Source organism: Melospiza melodia, chromosome 18, assembly GCF_035770615.1.
Source record: "Melospiza melodia melodia isolate bMelMel2 chromosome 18, bMelMel2.pri, whole genome shotgun sequence".
In the NCBI taxonomy this organism is placed as follows: Eukaryota; Metazoa; Chordata; class Aves; order Passeriformes; family Passerellidae; genus Melospiza; species Melospiza melodia.
Genome location: NC_086211.1, coordinates 4,139,043 through 4,161,736, shown reverse-complemented (window position 1 = coordinate 4,161,736; position 22,694 = coordinate 4,139,043). Strand labels below are relative to the sequence as shown.

General features: G+C 43.1%; 1 protein-coding gene across 4 annotated transcripts in view; it reads right to left on the bottom strand.

Moving 5' to 3' along the window:
* The window catches only part of CARD11 (caspase recruitment domain family member 11), a 51,085-nt gene that overhangs the window by 2,719 nt on the left and 25,672 nt on the right, over positions 1-22,694 (bottom strand). For 3 of the 4 annotated variants that reach the window (XM_063171740.1, XM_063171741.1, XM_063171742.1), the window contains 21 exons: positions 21,052-21,264; positions 20,319-20,456; positions 19,360-19,685; positions 18,507-18,686; positions 16,778-16,930; positions 16,559-16,684; positions 15,873-16,070; positions 14,871-15,050; positions 13,773-13,827; positions 12,452-12,561; positions 11,194-11,297; positions 8,242-8,294; positions 7,562-7,694; positions 6,898-7,099; positions 6,336-6,462; positions 5,015-5,255; positions 4,507-4,603; positions 3,379-3,474; positions 2,305-2,437; positions 1,598-1,777; positions 318-442 (listed from right to left, as the gene is read on the bottom strand). In XM_063171740.1, coding sequence (XP_063027810.1) covers positions 318-442; positions 1,598-1,777; positions 2,305-2,437; positions 3,379-3,474; positions 4,507-4,603; positions 5,015-5,255; positions 6,336-6,462; positions 6,898-7,099; positions 7,562-7,694; positions 8,242-8,294; positions 11,194-11,297; positions 12,452-12,561; positions 13,773-13,827; positions 14,871-15,050; positions 15,873-16,070; positions 16,559-16,684; positions 16,778-16,930; positions 18,507-18,686; positions 19,360-19,685; positions 20,319-20,456; positions 21,052-21,264 — 3,170 coding nt within the window. Of the gene's footprint in view, positions 1-317; positions 443-1,597; positions 1,778-2,304; positions 2,438-3,378; positions 3,475-4,506; positions 4,604-5,014; positions 5,256-6,335; positions 6,463-6,897; positions 7,100-7,561; positions 7,695-8,241; positions 8,295-11,193; positions 11,298-12,451; positions 12,562-13,772; positions 13,828-14,870; positions 15,051-15,872; positions 16,071-16,558; positions 16,685-16,777; positions 16,931-18,506; positions 18,687-19,359; positions 19,686-20,318; positions 20,457-21,051; positions 21,265-21,654; positions 21,752-22,694 lie in introns of those variants that run through there. The other variant, XM_063171743.1, reaches the window with a different exon arrangement.

The window sequence follows — 22,694 nt, the reverse complement described above, 5'->3', positions numbered from 1 at the left end:
GTGTATTCATATATACTTATGATATGAAAAGGAAATGAATAAAGGATGGAGCACAGAAAATGAAAGGATATTTAGCTGCATCTATGTGGGTCATCACAGGGAATGAGAGAGAACATAAAAGGATATGGCTGAGGATGGGAAAGAAAAGGAAAAGTAAGAGCACAAATAAAAGCCATTTGGGGGAATAAATAAAAATCTGAGACTGAAAGAGGGCAGGAGAGAGAATGTGCAACTGTAAATTGGTCAGTTTGATATGCAGGACATTGCAGAGGGGTTCCCAGAGAGCCCAGAGAAGGGACACAGAGCACTGTGAGCACCTTGGCAGCAACAGCCTCGATGTTGGCAGGTACAATGCATTCATATGTGTTCAGATTCTTTTCTCTGCTGAAGATGACAGTCTCTGTCCTTTGCTTCCTTGAGAACTCTTCCTTTGTTACAATATCTAGGAAGAGATGTGGATGGGGACAGAATCAAATTTACAGCAGCAGAACACGTAGAAAAGTATCCAGTAGTACTTCACATGGGATGTAAGGACGTTCAGGGAAGGAGGATGAGCAATGAATTGTCTTAACAGCTGCCTCATTTCTTCCATTGAATTCAATTAAAGCCTAATCTGATCACAGCTGAGCATCTCAGCTATATCCTGCACCAATGACTCCTTGGGCAATTACTACAACACTATGAAGGCATTAAATTAAAACAGTAAATACAATTCCAGCACCTAATGTTATATAGCAGCAGTTCAGGGATGGAGGATGCTGAGAAGTGCTAAAAAAAAGGTGATCTCTTCAGCACAGGATCCTAAAACAAGGATTTAGTGTTCCAACATTTGTGTTTAAAGTTTCCAAAAAATTTGGCTTAGGTTGCAATGTGTGATACTGGCCCCCTTGTGAATTGCAGCTCTACATCAAAGCTTTTGTTTTATGTTGCAAGACAGGGGATATTTATTATAATACTTAACTTCTCAGTTTCTCTGTCTGGATGACTGTAAGGCTGCATACTATGTTGTGAGTATTCAATATTAGTGTAAAAATGAAACGTCAGCTCTGTTTAATGCTGGGTTGTATACAATCCTGCCCTGCAGCCATCACGGCACTGCGTACTGCTTTAATAGTAAATACTTAGCATGGAAGAAAATCAGTCTTTCCAGTAGATCAAATGCACAATCTTCACAGCTTGGATGAGACAGAAACCTAAAGTTGCTCTAGGGAAGATATTCCTCATAATAGCAAATACTAGAAACAAATTAATCAAAATTTCACATTGCCTAGATATGCAGTATGCAAACAGTATGCAAACAGAAAGAGCACTCACAGCATTTCAGTCTCTGAGGGGCAGCCTAGCAACCACACAGCATACACATGGATAATATTTATAGACACAGAATCTCATAACCATGTGTACTGGCTGTCTCAAAAACATTCAAATATCCCAGATAGTCTCAAAAAGCAGGATTTACAGCTACACATCACTCTGATGTGACTCAAAGTACCTCAAGCAACTCTCACATGTGCATTCCCCTACGTGTGCACGCATATATATGTCCATATTTCCAACACTGAGAGCTGACAGTCATGGCCCTCTCTTATCCCATTACCTGGCTTGCATATGTTGAATTCCAGGGCACCTCCAGAGTTGAGAAGCTTCTGCACCAAGGGCTTGGCCAGCATGGTGGGGGTGAAGAGCACGGGGCGCCTGCGCTCGCAGTGGATGGGTCTCACCAAGCTGTAAGGGATCAGACTGAGCTTCTTGTCCAGTTCACTCTCTGAATCCAAATCTGAGCAAAGAACAAGACATTTATCCTCTGGGTTCCTCTCCATCAATATTTGGAGGAAAAAAAAGGAGACACATATGAACTAGAGTTGACATGGTTAGTCATACTGGTCCTCCTTCCCTTTTACTGGAGTTATCTTTACTGTACTCACAGCACTATGATGTCCAATCTAATACTAAATAATTCAACTGCCTTTTGCTTTCAAGAGATTATTTCTTAACCTGTTCCACACAACATCTGCTTGGAGACTCTCTGCTTATTAGCTTGACTTACTCCAAGTTAAATGCTTTGGAGCAAAAGGCAAGAAAGCACCTAGGAAGAAGTGCCAGCCAACCAAGACATTTTAGTGTCCCAAAGCTGCCCCAAGCTCTTTTAGCAGAATCAGTTTTGGTCACAGTTGCTGTTGAACTTTTGCAGAGGGACCACAAATGCAAGACCTGTGATTCATTTCACAGCCATGCTGTTCTGTAGATGTATATGTAGGCCTTTGTGTCAGTGCTACGTGTGTAAAGGCTATTTTAGATTTTTACCTTCCAGTTTATCAGGCAGCTGCTTCTTCCCTTCGGATGAGCTCAGTGCCAGGCCTGAGGGCCAGCCTGTGACGATGCGGACCCGCTCGTTGCTGTTCATTCGTTTGTATTTGTTCTCAGACCTACTGACAAACTAAAAAGGTGAACAAAAAAAAGAGAGATTTGAACCTCATTTTTTGCATTATTTACCCTCCCATGTATTCATCAGCCAACGCTCATTACCTACAAGATCTGAATCACTTGTGTCTGTCAAAGACAGGACTCCATGGATCTGTGGACTGAATTCTAAGACTCTTTAAATATCATAGATCTGTTTCAGAGCCTGTGTTAATCCCCTCTGGGATTTGTTGTTTTGTTCTCTGCTCTTAAGAGGCATGTTTTCCCTTCACAGAGCTCCCTGCTATCATCAGTACAAGCACTGATGTGTACATCATACCCAGAGTATATGCACAAATGTATCACAGGCTATACCCAAACTGCCTCTTCTTTGCTCTACCAGAGAGACTTAAAAACTCCCAAATGGCACCTTTTTACAGTCATTTTACATGAGAAATAGGCTTCATGCTTTCCCTCCTCATCCACCCACCTATTCGTCTATCCAAACATTAACTCCTCCTCCTGTGTATTTGCTAACCTTTCCCTATCACCTTCCTTCTCAAAGCTTTATCTTTCACCCACACAGTCTCTGTCATGCTCAGAGTTACTGGCCCACAATTAAAGGACTATTTTCTGATGCAGTCCCATCCCAGACACTTGGAGATTTGATCTAGCCCATTGGATTTGTCCTTATGGTACAAACAAAGCACATTTCAGCCTCTGATGGCAGATGTGTGGGATTCCTTAAGGCACATCTGTAATGGAAGCCATGCTCTTGAAAACAAACACCCCACATCACAACAGAAAACACAACCCATCCTTCTCCTTCATGCATTAAATCTCTTTTTGATAGGAATAAATTCCAATACAACCTCTAGACCTGAGCTGGGATTTCTGGGTGAATTAGGATAGCCTGAGAATATCTACTGTTCACATCCACTATTTCAGAGATTGCACTGAGGATTTGAACTTTATTACCTGTAAAATCTGGCCCAAAAGAAAGCTTGCTCTGGATAGGCGAGGGCTGGTTTTGGGGTCGCTCTGCAGGGCAGGCTCCTCTGGCTGCAATGTATTCTGGTAAAAAATAATACAGGAGATCTTCTCACCGCTGCTCTTTTTTGTATGTTTTAATCATAACATTTGAGAAAGAAAAGAAGCCAAACCAGATATTTTCTATTTCCAATAAAAGGGATAGTGATTTATACCTATCCCAAATTCAATGTTCTAAACAAACAGTGGGCATAGCACAGCCTGTGCTGACAAACATTGCTTTTTCACTGCTCTTCACATTCCTTTGTTCACAGACTGCTCTCCACACCTAAGAAAGAGATAATTTCTGCACCAAGAAAGAGCATGCACAGCTTTTGCTTTCACAAGCACCTCTGCCAGTGATCTCTGTCCCTTTGATCAGTGGGGCTGTGAGCACAGAAGGAATGTGTGCCACTCAACCTTGACTGAAATCAAGCACAAGCACTGTCTACCTGTGTCTGTAAAACTTAGAAGCATGAATGTCTCCCAGACTCTAAAAATAACTTATGGTAACTAACACACCAGTTTTAATTATGTAAAAATGGAATTTTGGGGTCTAAAAATGTTTTTAGTGATGGAAAAGGGAAAGTTTGAAGGGCTGCTGTGTGTGAAGGCCTGATAATCCCAATTCTCTCCACAGCATTACAGGCTGGAAGAGACAGGTCTTTCTAAAGTGGGACAACAGACTCTATAGTTTAGAGGTTTATTCACAATAGGAGAGAAATAATTCTGTTTATTAACTGCAAGGACACAGCTTCTTCCTCATGTGTACATGCAGATGCATTCAATGTTTACAGGTAGTGAAGCATGAGAAGGGTGACTAACATACAGAACAGAGTTTGGACTTTTTAAGTGTAGTCCCTCCTAGCTGAAGGGTGAATAGTGAGCCAGAGCTGGGTTCAGTCCCAGGGACAATATTATTTAAAGCAAACAGAAGGTGCCCATTGCCTGACACAATCAAAACCTACAGAGAGTGTAAACAGGATTTTCTGTAAAATGATGATGAAAAATGAAAAATGAAAAACCAATAGCAGGGGAGTATGAGGTGTTAAAAGGACTTTGTTGGCAGACACTTACCCGCAGGGCCCGTAGGGTGTTGTAGGAGTTTTCTGTCTCATCTTTGCTTCCTCTGTGCATCAACCGCTGCAGCTTCACCAAAAGGAGTTGCTGGGCTCTGAAAGAAAGGATGAAATCACACAGATCAAGATATTTTTGAAACCACTCACAAGAAAGCTGGATTGCCTTGGGTTTGTGCCTACAGAAAAGATGAAATAGAAATAGCAGTGAGGACTGACTGAACCATGCAGTAAAGGCAGGAACAAAACAATAGGAAGGACTGCAGTTCAGTTAAGAACTAAAGAATATCCATGGAATATTTGCATATGATACTTTTTGAGGGACTCACTTCATTTTATCAGGTAACATCTGGAATCTCTGTTCTTAAGTTTTAGAGCTCATACTATAGTTTTACATCAGATTTTATCTCAAAATTTAAGACATAGACACCTCTTTCCTTACAGCAGTAATTAAGTTCCCTGTTTCTAGATCCCTGCTCTCAGTAATGGTCACTCAGTATCACTCTCACCTGCTGTAGCTGGGAATGGTCCCCATCTCCAGGTCCCTGTCAGTGAAGGGATCCACCCTGGCACACAGCCACTCACACCTGCCCTGGTACATGGTGTCCAGAATGTGGACAATCTCATCACATTTCACCGACAGGGAGCAGCAGTCCAGCTGGCTGGAGATGTTCAGGTTGAGGCGGATGTGGAACGAGTCCCCCGAGGTGATGAGCCCCTCCTCCAGCTCCGACAGCAGCTTGCGGTACCCTGCAGCAGGAGGGAAGGGGTGAGGCAGGAGCTCCCACTGCTGCTGCTTTCCCTCTGGGAGAAGCCACAGCACAAACTCCTGAGGTTCCTCTGAGAGAGGTTTATATTTCCAGAGTGCTGCTTGCAGGAGTTCCAGCAAGATCATGGGCCTGCACCTCAGAGACACTGAGGGCAGTGGCTCAGGGACAGCCCATGATGCTGCTGTCAGCTCTGTGGGAATATTCTCATTATAATGCCACTTTTAGGTAACTCCATTCTCAGTACTCCCCACATGACCTGTGGAACAAAGAACTTCTCAGCAAAGACGCAGACACAGATATAGCTCTGCCCTCTAAGTACCGTGTGAGTTCTGCCACCAATTTTAATGACAAGCTATTCTCCTTATTATTAGCTCTAATTGGAACTCCCAGAATCTATAACATGCTTTATCTGCAGTTAAGTGGTGCTCAAAAAATTGCAATAGTCTTTCCTACAATTGAAAACATCAAAGAAAATCAAAGGCATCACTTCCTGCATGATCTATGCAGCTGAAGCTCTCTAACCAGCACAAAAAAACATGAATGCCCACTTATACACACCAGTAAAGAATGAATTTTGGAATGTAATTTTTGATCCATAACCTGAAATTATCATTATAGAACCTGAACACTAAAGTCAAATTCTATTCACCACACATGAACTCCAGCTGTTAAAGATAAGACAAAGCCACAAAGGTAATAAACAGGGCAACTCCATCAGGTAAATGCTAAATCGACCAGCTGGATAAAGATCACTCAGCTCACTGCATCATATTGCAGAAAACTGTACATAAAAATAAGCTCGAGTGTGTTTCATGAGTCATGTTGCTATTGGCCACCATGTAAATTTTTCAGACTCCTGTTGACAAGCACATGTTGTTGTTTTTTCTCAGACAGCAGGCTAAAAGCTGAAGCAGTTCCACAGAGGAGCTGTAATTAACACCAGTGGCATGCTCCAGATTTATCCCAATACAAAGGATATGCTGCTCCTGTCACTCTCTTGCAGACAAGTTGCTATAAAAGCCCTGGAACTACTTGAGATAAGAAATACTTTTGTTCTTACCTTCATGATTTGATTTATACTGGAGTGTTACTGGACCACTGCACCTCTGAATTGTCCAGTGAACTTCTTCCTTTGTGCAAGTATCCAAAGGAACACTTTGATTTTCCCCTTTAATGCAGCCCTCCAACTAGATATGAAAGAAATATTGCTCTTCAGTGCAAGTTCAATCTCTGAGTCAATTAAACCATTTTTTTAAAGTGCCATGATCTTTTTCTTATTAAACAATGCAGACACTTTGTTATCAGAATGCAGATTATGTTCTAATTATATAATTCTTTTTCTCTCAAATAGGGAATGCTAGCAGTCAACAGAGCTGCAGCATTTGCACAATCCCAGGCTTCCCTGGGAGTAAGAAGTGCAGGAATATAAATTGTGGGGGACATTTTTTCTCCCCTTGGAGGCATTTGAACAGGGAAATGGCTTGGGAACATTGGCAGTGGAGGGAAAACTAAGTAAAGAGAAACTTGGCAGAAGCATTGTTGAACTTGTGCTCATGGGATGCCAGGGACAGCATAGATGGGTGAGCAGACACCCAGGGGTTTGGTGACAATGCCATGCTCACCAGGAGGATCTGGTGTCCCTCCCGAAGGCCAGCTTTCTCTGCCAGGGAGCCTGTCTTGACAGAGCTGATGAAGCTGCCTTTGTCATTGCCCCCCAGCAGGGTGATCTCTGAGTTGAGGCTGTCCCCGTTGAGCGTCACGCGCTGCACCGTGTGACACGAGCTCCTGATGCGGCCCACGGACGTGACAGAGGGACGGAAGGGTCTGTGTCCAGGAGAGGAAGGGACAACTGGTTATCTCACTCTGAGTTAAATGAATGCATGAGAAATGAGAGATACACAAATAAACTTCTAGCATTATCAATCACTAGGATCTAAAGACTCTAAAAGAAAACCTCCTTGTTACTACAAAAGTTCGGGAGAAAAGCATCTCTGAAAACTCAGAGTATAACAGTTATCCACTCAGCAAGCTTTGCAGCAAGATAGCAAGATCACAAGGAGAAATGGAAGCCTTTAGAACATTTTGTCTGCCTTGAAGTTTTTGAATTTTCAGGCTGACCTTCATGGGTTCACAGAACATGAAAGGGCTCCAAGATAGCGTTATACTGCTGCCACCATAATCACTCCTGCTGTTATAACTTCAGCAACTAATAAATAAATAGGGAGTTTCTACCACAGCACCCTTTCCTGTCAGTCTCTAAGGTAAGTAAAATGGCATTTCAAATACCTTTCCAGAGAGAACTTTCTAAATATGGAGTTGACATGCTCGAGCTCATAGGCATCCAGGCCTTCTGACTGATGAGAAGAAGAGGAAGAGTGCACTGAAGGAGCTCCATGTGAATGCCTGTCATGACTGTCATCTGGAAAGAGTAACAAGAATGATGGTGAGTCCTACATAAAGTGACAAAGATGGAAAAGGGGAAAATTAATTTTAATTGATCCCAGCCAAAGCTGAAGTAGGAAATTCTTCACACAGAGATGTGATTCATATCCACAGGACATGGCACAAGGAATGGCACTCTCACAGAACAGAAAGTGGGAAGGGACCTCTGGAGGCTTCTAGTCAAAGGTCAATGCAGGGTCAGCTCAAGAAGATTGCTCAGGACTTTGTCCAGCTGGGTTCTGATATCTCCAAGGATGATGAGTTTGACTAAAACTCTCTGGACAACCCTGTTCCAGTGTTTGACCACCCTTGTGGCAAAAAAACTAAGGCTTTTCCCTCTTAGATCTTCAGGAATGACTGCTTTCCCCTTCTCACCACTGGCTGACCTTTTGTTTCCTTGAATTACTCACTGGCTGTGTGTCCCATTACTTAGAGCAGGGCTGGTTATCTGACAATCTCTCTAGCTGGGGAGCTGATCACATATTAGCTCATATTTCAATTACACATGATATCCTCTTGCTTACCATCCATCTCCAAAGCATCACATCCAAAGCTGTCATTGTCCTCTTCAACCAGGCTGGAATTAAAAACAAAGCATGAGATAATGGAAGACAGAGAAAGCTGAACACTTTCAAGCTTTCAGCAGATTTCCACCTTCAGTACATTTCATTAAGTTCTGAAGGAGGAATTTTTGTGAAAAGGGAAGATGTTGGAGATGTTGCACCAGGCAATGGTGCAGCTACAAAAAAATAAGCAAATAACATCCTTGAGGGTCCAGGGAAGATACAGAAAAGGGCAGGAGACAATATGTGTCAGCCAGCATGGGAAACATGTGAAACAGTAAGAAAGTTCAGAAGGAAGAACTGCCAACAGCAGTGAGGAAATGAAGATTTTGCTGGGGACAACAGGAAGCTGCTGGCTGGTCTGGTGTGTGACTCACACCACACTTGGTTCAGCACAGAGATAAAGGGCTGCACCATGCCTGCTGTGCATGCACTGCACCATGGGGATTTTCCACAACTGAGCAAAAAGCCAGAAGTTCACTGATGGACAGAGTGAATGCAAGGGAAGTTACTGAGGTGCAGCAGAAGAGGAATAATTTATCTGCTTGATTTAAAGTGCTTGAAGCATTTTATAGCAGTTTCAGGGTAGCTCTCATAGCTACTCAGGTACCTGCAGTACAGAATGGTAAAGTGCTCCAGGCTCCTGCACAGGAGCTGCCACAGCTCTGGTCCCAGCCCAGCTCCCAGGCAGTGACACTGCCTTTCCTGCAGAGGTGACTGGGTTGGCTGGCCTTAAAGCCACTCCAAGGTCACTAAAATTTTGCTCTTACAGGGGTATTGGGGCTGTCCAGCCAAGTGAGTGATCTGTCAGCTTCACTGGAAGGACTTCATTAAAGCATGTCCTTTGGTTGCAAAGCTGTTTAAATAACAGCTTGTTGTTTTTCCCATTGAAAATGATTTGTAGGTCTCCTGTGAAGCTGATATTTCTCATATTTGGCTTCAGCTGAAGGGTGAATTTTTGCAGCCAGGCTGCAGAGGATCAGCTATTTTTACTCCATGCATAAGCAGGGAAATAATGTACCTTTTCGTACATTAAATGATGATCTCACCTTTTTTTTTCCACACAAATTAAGAAGAGATGAACTGTGAAACCTGCAACTTGGCTTGCAAACAGCAATTATTCTGGATTATGTTCACAAATAAGTTCCAAAAATTTATCATGCTAATTATAAAGTTATAAACTACACTGAACTTTTGGGCAGGCTCTTGAGATACTTGACTTTAGTGATTACCAGCTCAACAAAGCAAGTCCCCATTCAGACTTTGTTCCAGGGTACCTGTTCTTTCCACATGAAGAATATCTAATATGAGGGAAAAATTCACATTTCAGTACCACTCAGTCTTCCAATGCCTTAACACACAGAACAGAATACAGTCAGAGTTACAGTGAAATAAGTCCACAAGCTGAATAATCTCCATGTAATCTCCACTGTGTTCTGTAATACACTGCAAATATTGAAAAATTCAGGCATGCCAAAGGCTTCTCAAGCACCTGAAGCACAAAACATTCAAATCATTAATAAAAATCCCCTTTTCTCTATCTTGAATTGTTACAACAGACTTTAAAAAGGGACTTGAAGGACATTGAAGGAGAAGCTAAGGGAAACTAAAATAAACACTGCTTAAATCCTCAGCAGCCTAGAAAATTATGTGGGAGAACCAGCTGAGGATGCCCTCAGTGGAAAGCTGTCTTACAAAGCTGTCCAGAGAGAGAGGCAGAAGTGGCAGCCTGCCCAAGATCAGATTGTTTTGAGAAACATAAAAATCTGAATAAAGTTTTAATAAAGATTAGATATTAAAACCAGATCTAATAAAGATTTTAACCCTCCACATATATTGCTTTCTTCTAAACTGGTCTGGTCTGTTCTTTTTTCCTTTTGCTCGCTACCTTTAGGGAATGTATTTGTGTCTCCTGGTATTTCTGATGCAGACACTGATGCTATTGACACCACACCAGCACAGCATGTCTGAGTATCACATTGCAAAAACCCTTTTAGAAGAGGGGTCAGTGCCCTTTGGGGAACTGTGAGGCTGGAGAGGTCTCTTTCCTTCCTGCCACCAACTTCCCACTCACCAGCTGATGTGATTTCACTGCCAGGGGAACTCCAGGGGCCCTGACCTGGCAGAAGTGGAAGCTGCAGCAGAAGGTGAAGCCAAGGGCAAAGCCTCTCTTCCCTCCCTTCTCTGCTGAGAAACAAAGCCTGAGACTCACAAAAACCAGCTCCCTCCTCCACTTCTCCCCTCACTCCTCACAGACCTGCAAGCAGCTCTGCTCTACTTCTGCAGCTTCCAGAGAGAAGGAGGGGTTTGAGAGAATGGGAAAGAACAGGGACATGAGGGCAACAGGGAGCTGAGGGGCAAAAACTGAAGCTGGATCAGTATGCAAAGGTAGGGAGAGAACTCTCTCCAATAGTGCTGAGGCTTTCTAGTCCTGTTTGTGTTTCTGTCCATTACAGTCAATGCTGCAGTGCTGTCACTGTGTCATTCATCCCAGCTGAACTTCAGACATTCCTGAGTGCTTTGGACAAAGTGTGGGATGAAGGGCTGAGCCTTGAGAAGCTTAGGTTAATCCTATGCCTTAGAGACAGAACCAGAGGACAAGCCGTGCCAAGGGAAATATAGGTTGGATATTAGGAAAAAGTATTTTTACAGACAGGGTGATAAACTTCTGGAATGACCTGCCCAGGGAGGTGGTTTTAAACACATCCCTGGGTGTGTTTAAGAAAAGATTGCATGTGGCACTCAGTGACATGGTTAGGGCATGGGTTGGGTTTGATGATCTTTAAGGTCTCTTCCAACCCAGCGACACTGTGAATTTTGTGAATTCTGTAGAGGCTCTCCAGCCTCTAGAGGAGCTCTAGAGCTCCTTGTCCCCTGTCCCTGTGGCAGCAGGCTCAGGGCAGGTGTCCCCACCTGCAGTGAGGGGTGTCCTCCTTGCAGCGCCGCACGATGGAGTCGTTGCCGGGCGGCTCGGGGGTGGTGGACATGATGCTGTCGTTGCGGTTCCGCAGGGTTTGCTGTCAATGAGAAACCAAAAGGTGTCAGGAAGGTTATCTGGCTGAAAGGTGCTCTCACTTCTGACTCAGCAGCGTTAGCAGGGGTGCTCTGCACTGGCTGTACCCTGCTCTGAGAAGCACACACAGAAAAAGAAGAGAAGTTGATTCTAGCTGTGAAGAATCCAAGAGCACTCATTTATGCCAGTTTTTAGCACAATGCACAGCTTGTGTGCTGGCACTGCACCTTCTCCTGTGACCACACAACTGCCTGATTTACTGAGCCATTGTAACTTTACTTCTGTGTGTGGCACAGCTGACATAGGAGGAGGGGGATGAAAAGCAGTATGTGTACTTATATAAATATATATGTAGTTGGAATGAGGAAGAAAAATACACATCTCTATATATTAAATAATTAATCTTCCAGTGCACAGGAAACCCTGAATTGCACTAGAGGGAAAACAGTATAAGTTATCTAAACATCCAACAGATATTCCAAAAAATATTCCTAACCTAGCTAAGCTTATTATGAGCGGCAGCAAGTTCTTTCCTGGCTATTCTTGAGTATAATTTTAATTTCCTGGGGGCAGCATTTTTCACGGTGTTCTAGAAAGATGTTTTGTTCTTTGTTATTAACACTCTGCAAGAGCACTCTCTCTATCTGCCTGTCCTGCTGTGTCAGTGCTCACATAAGTATAATGGAATATCTACCTTGGAAGATTATGGGGATACAGCAAGCAGGGAAGAAATGGTTTGACTATGGTATGCAGAAATTTCCAACTGTGATCTGCACCCCTTTCCTCACTCGCTGTTACTTATAGACAGGAAAAGTATTATAGAACTCAAAAACCCTCAAAATTTTCTCAGATAAGTTACAAAGCAGCTTTTAAAGCAAATCTCTTTCTTCTAACAGTAAATGTTAAATGGCATAAGGAGACAGCAAGGTCATAAATACCTCTGAAATATCTTTAAATAAACATAAACCAATTCTGTGATTTTGGGAAAGGCTAATAACATAGTTCTAACAAAATGCTGGTAACAGGATTAAGGGAGCTTCTGACAAGGGCCTTGAATGGGATCACAGCTGGGATGCTGGGGAAGGGCTAATACTGAGTTGTGCAAGCTCTGAACCACATTAGGAGAGATGGCTGTAGTGAGGCAAGGGGCATCCTTACAATCTTGGTGACTTCACAGCTGCTGATGGAGTTGCTGATGGACACAGAGGAGCTCGTGTCCGTGCGGCCGGTGCTGCCCTCGGCCCCATCCTCATCCTGTGCTCTGGCTGCTGCGCTCAGGGGGACAAGGGAAGCACACAGAGAAAACACACAGAGAGAAGCATGTCAGAGCACTTCCAATGCAGAGCCTTTCACAGATGTGCCACTGCACTTATGTTCCTTTCCATTTCAGCTGGTCTAGTACTGGACAGGGGCCCTGGACACACCCCTGCCCTGCAGCTCTGGCTCCCATTGCCCAACAGTTCCCACCAAAGCACAGAAATTCCCACCCTCTGCACACACTCCTGCCCACTTTGTCTCTCAGCTCTGTCCTGGGTGTTTTTAATAGATCTGTGAATGCTACTTGACAAATTAAAGAATGATTGTTTCATGAATTTATGTTTTAATTACACCACCTGCATCTGGCCATTTGCAAGGTTGCCTTATCGAATTACACTTTGTTACAACAAAGAATCTACAACAAGGACCAAGAAGCCTGAGATGCCTCAGCAGTCCCAGGTAACACAGAGTGAATGTGGGCTGCTTCCCTTCCTCAGCACGTCTGATGCTGCACACTGCCTGACAGCAAAGCTGCTGTTTGACATGGAATTCCTTGGAGCAGGAGCTGTGTTCCCCAGGATATTTTATCCAACAGGGCCTCACACAATTACTGAAGGAATTGCTGCCTCTGATGGGGTTTGGTGTTTCAGGAGTAGTGTTACACAAACAAGAGGAATTAGGAGTAGCTCAAACATGAGTGTACAGCAACAAATTTGGTAACTTGGCAGCTGGCTGGGGCATGGGTCAATCCCTCTCTCCCAGCCTTTGCAATGCTCTAGAAGTAAAATTAATTCCTTTTTGCTGAAGGACAAAAGAACTCATTAGACAATCACTAGATTAGGGCCTTTTCAGCTTGAATGATTTTTCCAACAGCAAAAGGAGAATGGTATAATGATTTTTAGTACAGATGTTTCACAAATGCTTTACAACTTTTGTAAACTAAACAGAAAACTGAGTAAACAGAAAATTTAGGTAAGCTATGGGATACACATCATGTGCCTGGGGAGGTACCTTTGGACGGAGAGGAGAATGAAGTAGAACTCTTGACCACTTTTAATCATTACATGTGTAACTGTGAGAGAAACTGTTTTGTTTTTTTTTACTGACTTGGGCTTAGTTAAGAATTTCCCTGGTTGGCATATTTGTTTAAACAACTTAAAGAGATTAAGTGAAAGAGACAAAGCAATGGAAAAGGAATAAGGACATGGGTGCTCTTTCTGACCTTGAAACTCTGATGTTTTGTTCATGCTGACAGGAGATTTAGCTCTTGGACTTATCTAAAAGAAAGAGGACAAAAATCAGCACAAATGCAGAATATTTACCACACACTGTAAACCAGATATTTTCAGCACCTTTTTTCACTGTTATATTGTAATATACTTGCCCTCCTTTAAATAACAAGACCCAAAATTTAGAAGATATTTAGATTTCTAAATACAACAGCAGTGATGGAGTGTGAGCAACCTGGCTACTTTTGAATGCCTGGCCCAAATGCATTGCAATTTCCAGATTCTGCTGAAGAAAAAAAGAGACAAAAGGTGAAGTGGGTGCCTTGGGACTGGTTTCAGGCAGCTGTTAATACAACAGGCATCCTTTTGGAGTGAGCAATGTGAAAAATACAGCTCTATTGCCACAAGTAATAACAACAGTCAGAGCTCAGAAAGGTTATGAAGGGCAGGGAGAATTCAAGTGCAGATGAAAGGGAAGAGAACCTCAAAAGCCCAAATGTTAGATTTTTGTGGGTTTTTTTTACAGATCATGAATCCAGCATCAGATAATAGCCATGTGAATGCAGCTAGTCGGGGAAAGCATGAACCTAACTCATGCTGCCCCCTTCCTGTTAGGGGTGAGGAAATTGCCATAATTTAATTCTAAATTAGATAGTTAATTTTGCTCTAGATTATGTCCACTTCTTTCTATCTTTCCTTCCAGCTGCTGAGAGCTTTTCCACCAACACTTTGTTTTTCACCTTCAGTGTGTGTTGGACCTCAGGCATTATGTCATTTTTTTTTCCCACTAATGTTAAGGAGGCAAAGAATCAATTTATTGACAACACTCCAAGAATGTGAATGAACAGCAGAAGCAAGAAGAAAAGAGAAAATGGGGAGAAGGGACAGAAAAGAGTCTATGAAGCAAGATTAGATCTGCTCCTCAAGATGCAAATCACCACAGGGCAAAAACTATCAGACACAGCTCACTATCATACACAGATCTATTCTTATCTTTACAGAAGTTTCAGAGGCACAGCTACAACATGTGTTATGTCTGATAATTCCCAAGTCCCTGCTCTGTGTTATTCCAGCCTTGGATTCAGACCCACCTGGATCCCTTTTAGGTTCACTCTTCTCTTGAGACGAACTTGATCAGGCAAGAAGAATTTGTTGTCTTCTGGAGAGTCCTCAGAAGTGGAGGAGTCATCGGCTTCCTGACCATTGGCTTTTGGGCCAGAGCTCTCAAAGGCCTGGGAGATAACGGTGATGGGGAGATTCCGTGGCAAACTCTAAAGATCACAAGGGAACACTTTGTTTCTGAGACCAGTTTGGTACAACAAACTCATAACCTTCCTTTAGAGAAATCTAATTAAAGCTATTGCAACTCCAGTGCTTCAGAAGCTCACATAGAATGTGGCTGCAGACCTATCAGTAATTTGGGCTGAGATTTGTGGGGATTTCTGTTCACAGACCGAATTCTATTCACTTACATTCCTAAAAATGTTTGTAGCTTCTAGCCCAGTGTAGAAAATAATTATTTTTCTGCATTTTCCCCCTTCCATTTAAAGTCAAGCTGTGGAACGGCAGCCTTTGGGAAGCCATGTACATAACAGAAAACTTGAAAAACACTAAAGAATTCACAACACTGACATTTAGTAGATTACTTTTTTCACTTAATTCATGGAAAGAATTAGAAAAGTCCCCTCTCCCTTCCAGATCAAAATGTTTGTAAAAGCAAGTCTTAACAAGTCTCTTCCTTATCACTCTCTACAACTTCCTGAAGGATGGTTATAGTCAGGTGGGGTCTCTTTCACCAGGCAGCAACTGGCAGAACCAGAGGACAGAGTTTCAAGCTGCACCAAGGATTGGATATTAGGAAAAAGTTTTTTACACAAGGGATGATAAAGTTCTGGAATGATCTGCCTGGGGAGGTGGTGGAGTCACCATCCCTAGGTGTGTTTAAGAAAAGACTGGATGTGGCACTGGGTGCCAGGGTTTAGCTGAGGTGTTAGGGCTGGGTTGGACTCAATGATCTTTAAGATCTCTCCCAACCTGGTCATTCTGTGAATTCTGTGAACAAAAGAGTCGCTGCCTGTCTTGCCCAGCCGTACCTGGTCGAGGAAGTTGCTGTCCTTGGAGAGGCGCCGCAGTTTGCACTCCAGGTTGACGATGCACGCTTCCTTGCGCACCACCTCGATCCGCAGCTCGTCGTTCCTCTCCTCCAGCTCCCGGATCTGCTTCCTGTACTTGTCCTTCTCAATCAGGCAGTGGGAGTACTGGGTCTGAGCCTCGTCACGCGAGCGGAATGCCTGCAGCAGGGCACGAAACCTCCTTGGCACCTGGGCAGCACATCCTGCTCCTGCTGCTTTTGTTTGGGAGGTGTTGGCAACGGGGACTTCAGAAGTGGTACCCAGTCACCCATTAACACAGCAATCAGGACCAGCATGTGCCACAGTAGCACCATTAAAAATTATGATGATGAGGGTGGTTCATTTACAGCTCCCTCTGGGTTGGTGGGAAAATGTCCCAGAGTGCAAATGGGGTGACTTGACAATGATGTAAAGCCTTACAGGAGCTGTTTTTAAGATCCTGGTCCTGCCTGCCAGATGCTACACTGTTGAAACAACCCAATATTACCCTGTGTTTAATTACCATAATGTAAATCCCAACAAGTAATTCTTTTAACTGCTTATTTTATAATGGTATTTTGGGCCCCATTACCTACAATTCCCCAAAGTGACACAGAGCAGATAGAGGCTTTTGCTATTGATATTCCCCTACTTTAACTGTGAGATACCTGGTCCCGTTCCTTTTCCACCTCTTCCAGCTGTATCATCACAGTGTTCATGCGGTGCTTGTACATCTCACAGTCTTTTCCTAGTGTTGAGCACTTTAACTCCAAATCTTCTTTCTCCTCAAGATACTGGAAATGACAAACTGTTAGCCACCACTGCTCTCAGAGGCATTTTGGGCACCAGCCTGAGATATTCCATCTCTCTACTCTTCCATTCCTCACCTTGTCTCTCAAGTCCTCCACATGACGAATCTCCTCTTGGAGATTGAAGATCTTGTTGACCAGCTCATGGCGATCCTCCAGTGCCTCCTTACGGTCGTGTTCCAGGATATCCAAAATGGCTTTGTCTGAATCTGGCAAACCCCTCTTGTTAGCCTGAGGAAAGACATTTTTTAGAGCCAGGCCAGGGAAACAGAAAGTAGTTTTGCAGGGAGAGAAGTATCAGAGACAGTAACAAGCAAGAGGAATAGCAAATGAAGAAGGTACTGCAATGGGAAAGAAGGAGAAAAGATGGACATTTGTTCATATTTTAAAGCAGTGTCAGAAAAGATGAATAAAATCTGTCTTGCTGTCAGAATAGTCTGATGAAGGAACTGTTTTACTGGTCTATTGTACTGGCTATAATTTGATCCAGTTTGGATGCAGCCACAATTCTTCACTCCAAGCCCTGCATTCAAAACCCTTTTCTATTAATCAGCTCTCACTGAGCACAAAAATCACCCTTTTCCAAAGAGCAAGGCCTAAGAAAATATTCAGGAGAATTTTTAAGGCAGGCACAGGCTTTGCAAGGCTGTGCTCAGAGAATATTAAACATGCCTGGAGTACCTTGTACCACTGCTTCATTTTTTACACCATCCAGGAATATAATTTCTGGTAGATTTAAAATGAACAAGATTACCAAAGCAGGTTCCAACACATAATTGCCATCCAAAATTAACCATAAATGGAAGATGAAAAAAGCATAAAATGCTAGCAAGGATTATGCATATTTATTTTTGAAATATCTACACTGAGTTGGAGATTTCAGGGACATTTAAGTTACCCAGTATTTCTAGGCATACCTAAGCATTTCTAAACCAAATTGCTTCAAGTTTATTTATACTTTCACTTAAGAGAATTTAAATCCTATTTTTAGCTATTTCTCTGTTTCTTTAAGTGCTGTAAGATCATTTCAATTATTATAAGAGACCTACATGAACCAGAACTCTCAGGATCTTCTATTCTACACTCTTTTTCAACCTTTGCATTGGATTTGTGTCAGAACTAAGACTTGTTAGGCACTGCTAGAGGCTACAGCCATTTCTGAAAGGCCTTCTGCTGATAATTTAAAATGCCACAAGCTTTTCTAACAAAGTGCTAAGCAATCTCACATATATCCCAATATTTGGCTAAGTTGTTCACAGAGGAGTCCTAAATGTGTTGCACATCAATTGTTTTCCCTACCTGCCCAAACAAAGGTTGGTGAAGCTCCCTGTGCAGGTTACAGCAGGGTTCTGCAGGACACCCTAGTGCTTAGTGACCCTCAAGTACAGGAACCTTTATCATCCTCTGCTTCATTAAAACCTTTTGTCAAAGATATGACAACAGCCTAACACAGGGTACCCAGAGCCACTGTCAGAAATTTCTGTGCTGGCTGTTTAACACAGATTTGTAGTGACAGGCTGGTACAATGTTCAGCAATTAAACATTGCACTCTTGGAAGAGCCAATTTCTCATGTACACTTGATTTTTTTAGAGGACTATTTTTGTAGAACTCCTCCTCATGCATGTGTCTGCACAGGGAGCACTCCAGGCAGCTGGGAGCTGTACAAGCAGCTTTCTGTCTGTCTGTCCAAACTTTACACTTCTGCTAGTTGCAGCTTTGCAGGCAGAGGTTTCAGCCAACACCTCCTGCACTGCAACTGGAGAATGTGTGAGTTTGGATTTTAAAGGCAGCAATCTGGTTTTGTACCTGAATGATGGACTGTAACTCCTGGATTTTAGTCTTCATCATCTCATTTTCCCTCTCCAGCTCCAGAACCTGTTCCTTTTTGGGTCGGTTTTCAATATCATTTTTCAGCTTCAAGGACTGGTTCCTCTCCAGCTTGCACTCCTCTTCCACCTTGTTCAAGCGATGCTTCAGCTGGTCAATCTAGAGGGAACAGAGAAAAGGAGAAAGAGGAGAGGACATTTAGTGCTCTCAAGAAACATACAGGGGAAAATAGCTTAAACTGTGAATGCTAACGAGAGGTTGATAATTGGGTGCTGAAAGTCCACAGCTGAACTGATGAAGTCTCAAGTACAAACCTGCTACTTGCTAGCTACAACTCATATGGGCTGGTTGTGAAATTTTAGAATACCTGGACTAAAAAAAAGTTGCATATTCTCAATCCTCCAATAAGTAAAGAGATATGAAACAGAATGAACACGTAAAGGGCTGACCACACATTGTGCTTTTTGCACATGGACTATTTGGATCAGGAAAAACAGGAGAAAATTCAGGATTATCTTTCTGAATAAATCCCCCTCAGCTGCAGTGCTGCTGGATAACTGTGCCAAGATATTACTGAGCCTAAAAAAGCTAGAATTAAGGTTTTAGCAAGCAGTTATGTTTTACATTTTATTTTTATTTGCATTCTGTTCTGTTAATTCATTATCTGCCATTAATACACCTCACTGCAGTTGGCATTTCTGTATAGTGATGCCTTCAATCATCTAGATAAGCAAAGCAAATGAGAGCTTCATATCTTTCTGCTGTCAGAGAAGATCTCATTTTCCCAGATGCCACTGGCACCCTCCATTGCTGCCCAGAGCATTTCTCTCACCTCCAGCTGCAGGTCCCGGCTCCTTATCACAGCCATGCTCTTCTCGTCACTCAGCTGGGCATATCTCATGGCCAGGTTGTAGTTCTCATCTTTCACCTTGACCAGCTCATCATTGTAGTTATTCCTCTCCTCCTTCATCTTGTTGTATCTCTCCTGGAAGGTCAGCAGCTCTATCTTGTTCAGCTTTAGCTGCTTTCTCTCATCCTCCAGCTGGCGGGACTTCGCCAGGAGCTCACAGCGCTGCACATCTTTTGTCTTCACCTGCTGCTGGAGCTTGATGATCTCATTCATTAGGAAATGGGTAAGGCCTTCATGTCCTTCCTCCACTGAAAATGTTTGAACAGCTTATCAATGTCTGGTAAAGTACCTTATTTAAGTTACTTTATTAATAAGGTAATAAGTAGGATCATCAGAATGATGTGAAAAACAAAAGGTCCAGAATATGTACAGAAGTACAGAATTTACACAAATTTACACACATCTGTATGTCTAACTGGGAACAGTACAAATATTACACAGCACACTGGTATCAGTATCACAATATGCACACATACAGCTTGTCTGGATAGAAGATGAAGCCTTTATATTTGTCTTACTGAGCCTGTGGAAATAGCACAACATTTGTACAATGAATCTATGCAAGTACAATTAATCTGAATGTTTCAAATGTGCTGCACATGTGTAAGTTATCAGTGTAATTTAGTCCACTGTTCCAATATAGCTTCTCTTGAGAATTCTGGTAATGCCCATCATTCCATTTGAAGCCCTTCAGCTTCACTCAGACAGCTGGGATGTCCCTTTGCTTTATACATTACCTACCACATTTTGCTTTGAAGGAGACTGAAAAGCATTCTACACCAAGATTAGCTTTTATTTCCACTTCTTGCCTGAACAAAACCAAGCCAGTCTTCCACAGAGTCCTTACTTCAACAAAATCCTTTGTGATTGATTCTACTCACCAACAATAGTGGAAAATCTCCGTGTAGGCTCTTTCCCTGTCACCAGTTTGTAGAGTTCAGGGTAGTAAAACTCCAGGCTCTCTAGGAACACCACGTAGCCCCTCTGGCCCTTGGTGTGGAGGATGTCCAGCAGCCGGCCTGGGTACAGACAGCAGAGAGGTGACACATCAGCCCCATGAGCAGCACGAGCAAATATCACATCCCTGGTGTTCCTAAGGTTCATCTCAGCAACGAGCTGTGAAAAATCCAGCTGATTAACTGAGTTCAGCTGAACCCATAAAGTAATGCCAGCAATTCTGTGTGTTTGTGCTGATGGCTATTCTGAGGGACTGTGGGCAAATTGGTCTCTGGAACAGAAATTTTAAAGGACAAGTTATTCAGTGCAGCCTTTACCAGGCAGGTATGGCAGATCTTCCAGTGGCAAATCACAAAGTACTGCAAGACAGCTGAAAAGCTACTCCTGGAATGGCACTGACTGCTGCTTGTGTTAACTGAAATGTTTGCCAAGGCTTTGATGGGAATTTGAACCCCACAAGCTCCAGTCTGCACAGTTCTGGAAGGAGTCTTTGTTATCAAAATAGCAGCAGAATCCCCCTGTACTTTAAACCTCCTGTAAATAAGATAAAAGAGTTCCTATCTGATAATCTGTAACTTGATTCAGGCTCTCTCCAGACTTAGTAGAGCAAAGCTATTCAGACAGAGATGCAGATGGAGCCACTGACCAGATAATTACCTGCTCTGTTAATTTTGGAGGGCAGCATGAGTGAGTTGAGCACCTCATCCTCATCCTGCTCGTCGATGACTTTGCACTGCCGTAAGTAGGGGGTCAGTTTGGCTGGGTTGATGTAGCGGCTCAGCATGTGCCGGTTGCACTCCACGTTCTCCCACAAAGCCTCCTCCTCATCTTTCAGGGTCTCTAGGCAGTCATCCATCTCTGGTTCTGCTCCTGAACAAGGGACACAAGAGACAAATGAACTCCAAGAAGGACAGCTGCAATCCCAGTACTTTTTTGTGTTGCCATGTCATAAGGGACGAGCTCAGAATCACTTCTGACTAATGCTGAATTTGCCCAATATTGAGGCTGTTTGAAGTGCAGCCTGTCCACAGCTCATCTGGGAAATGACAGTTCCCAGAAGTGCTATCTTGAGTCTGTGAACTACTGCTCCTTGCTCTCCAGTGATGAATCTGCACTCAGCCAACCCCACCAAGCTCTTTACAAGTCAGAGGACACCTCTGCTCCAGAGAGGCAATGGCAAAGGGCAAGAAGGAGATGAACCTGCAGGGCTCAGAGCAAAGACAAATACTGGCTGCAGGCAATGAAGGCTTTCATCCTCACCTCCTTTGCTCCTGCAAGCTGTACTGATGTGAACCTGCACAGATGTGATGAGCCAGCACCTGTAAGTGGCTGCACACAAGAATAGTTAAGGCAGGTCTGTCTGCAGCTGTGGAGGCACTGAGGGCTGTGAGTGCAGGTACCTGGGAGCTCAGACCTTGCCTTTCCCTGCAGGAGGGGGCAGGTAACAGCACTGTGTCACTGCAGTCTGAAAATGTTCTTGACTCATGCAAATGTCATCACATGGTTTCTGAGTGCTTGTGAAGCAATTTCCTGCCAGCTCCTAATTTGTACCCAGCTCATTAGAGAAGGTTACATGGCAGGCTACAGAGAGGCAAGAAAACTTGTACTGAAGTTAAAACAAAAGAGACTTTGTAAAAAAATTCTTTCCTTCTTTATTTTGTGATATTAACCTTTCAACTAGTACTATTTTTGCATTCTAGCTTTCATAGGACCTTGTGATCCAGGTGGCATGTGGAACATAAACTTTTATTTCAAGTTCAGAGACCCTGGTGGAAGAATATGCAGTTCTTGGATCATATGAGACAAGAGCTCTGCTTTATGAGGCTTTACTGATAATCAGTAACTAAAGACCTCAAAAGCAGCATGCTGTTTTCTCAGCTTCCAGCTTTAGGAACTGGGGAGCAGCCTGTGTTACACCGAGCATCCCTGAGCAAAAACAGCTCATGAACTGCATAGCCAAGGGGTATTAATTCCTCATTTTGAAAACTAAAGCCAAAAGTGCTAATCTGCTAAATAATGTGTTTGTCAGTGTTCTCACATAATGAAATACAGAATATTCCTACAAAAACAATGCATGCTCTCTGCTTGATGCTGTTAAAAGCTTTCCCAATTTGTCAAAAATCCTAGTCAGGGTTTCAAAATCTCAGTGAGAAAAATTTGGATGGTTTTTCACCATATGAACAAGTTAAGGGAGTATTGGCAGGGGCTTTGTTCTTCTCCTGTACTCCAGCAGAATTTCCTTTGTAGTTTCACATCCTAGTAGCCACTTATTCCACATTTGCTTTGATGCTTGCATGGGG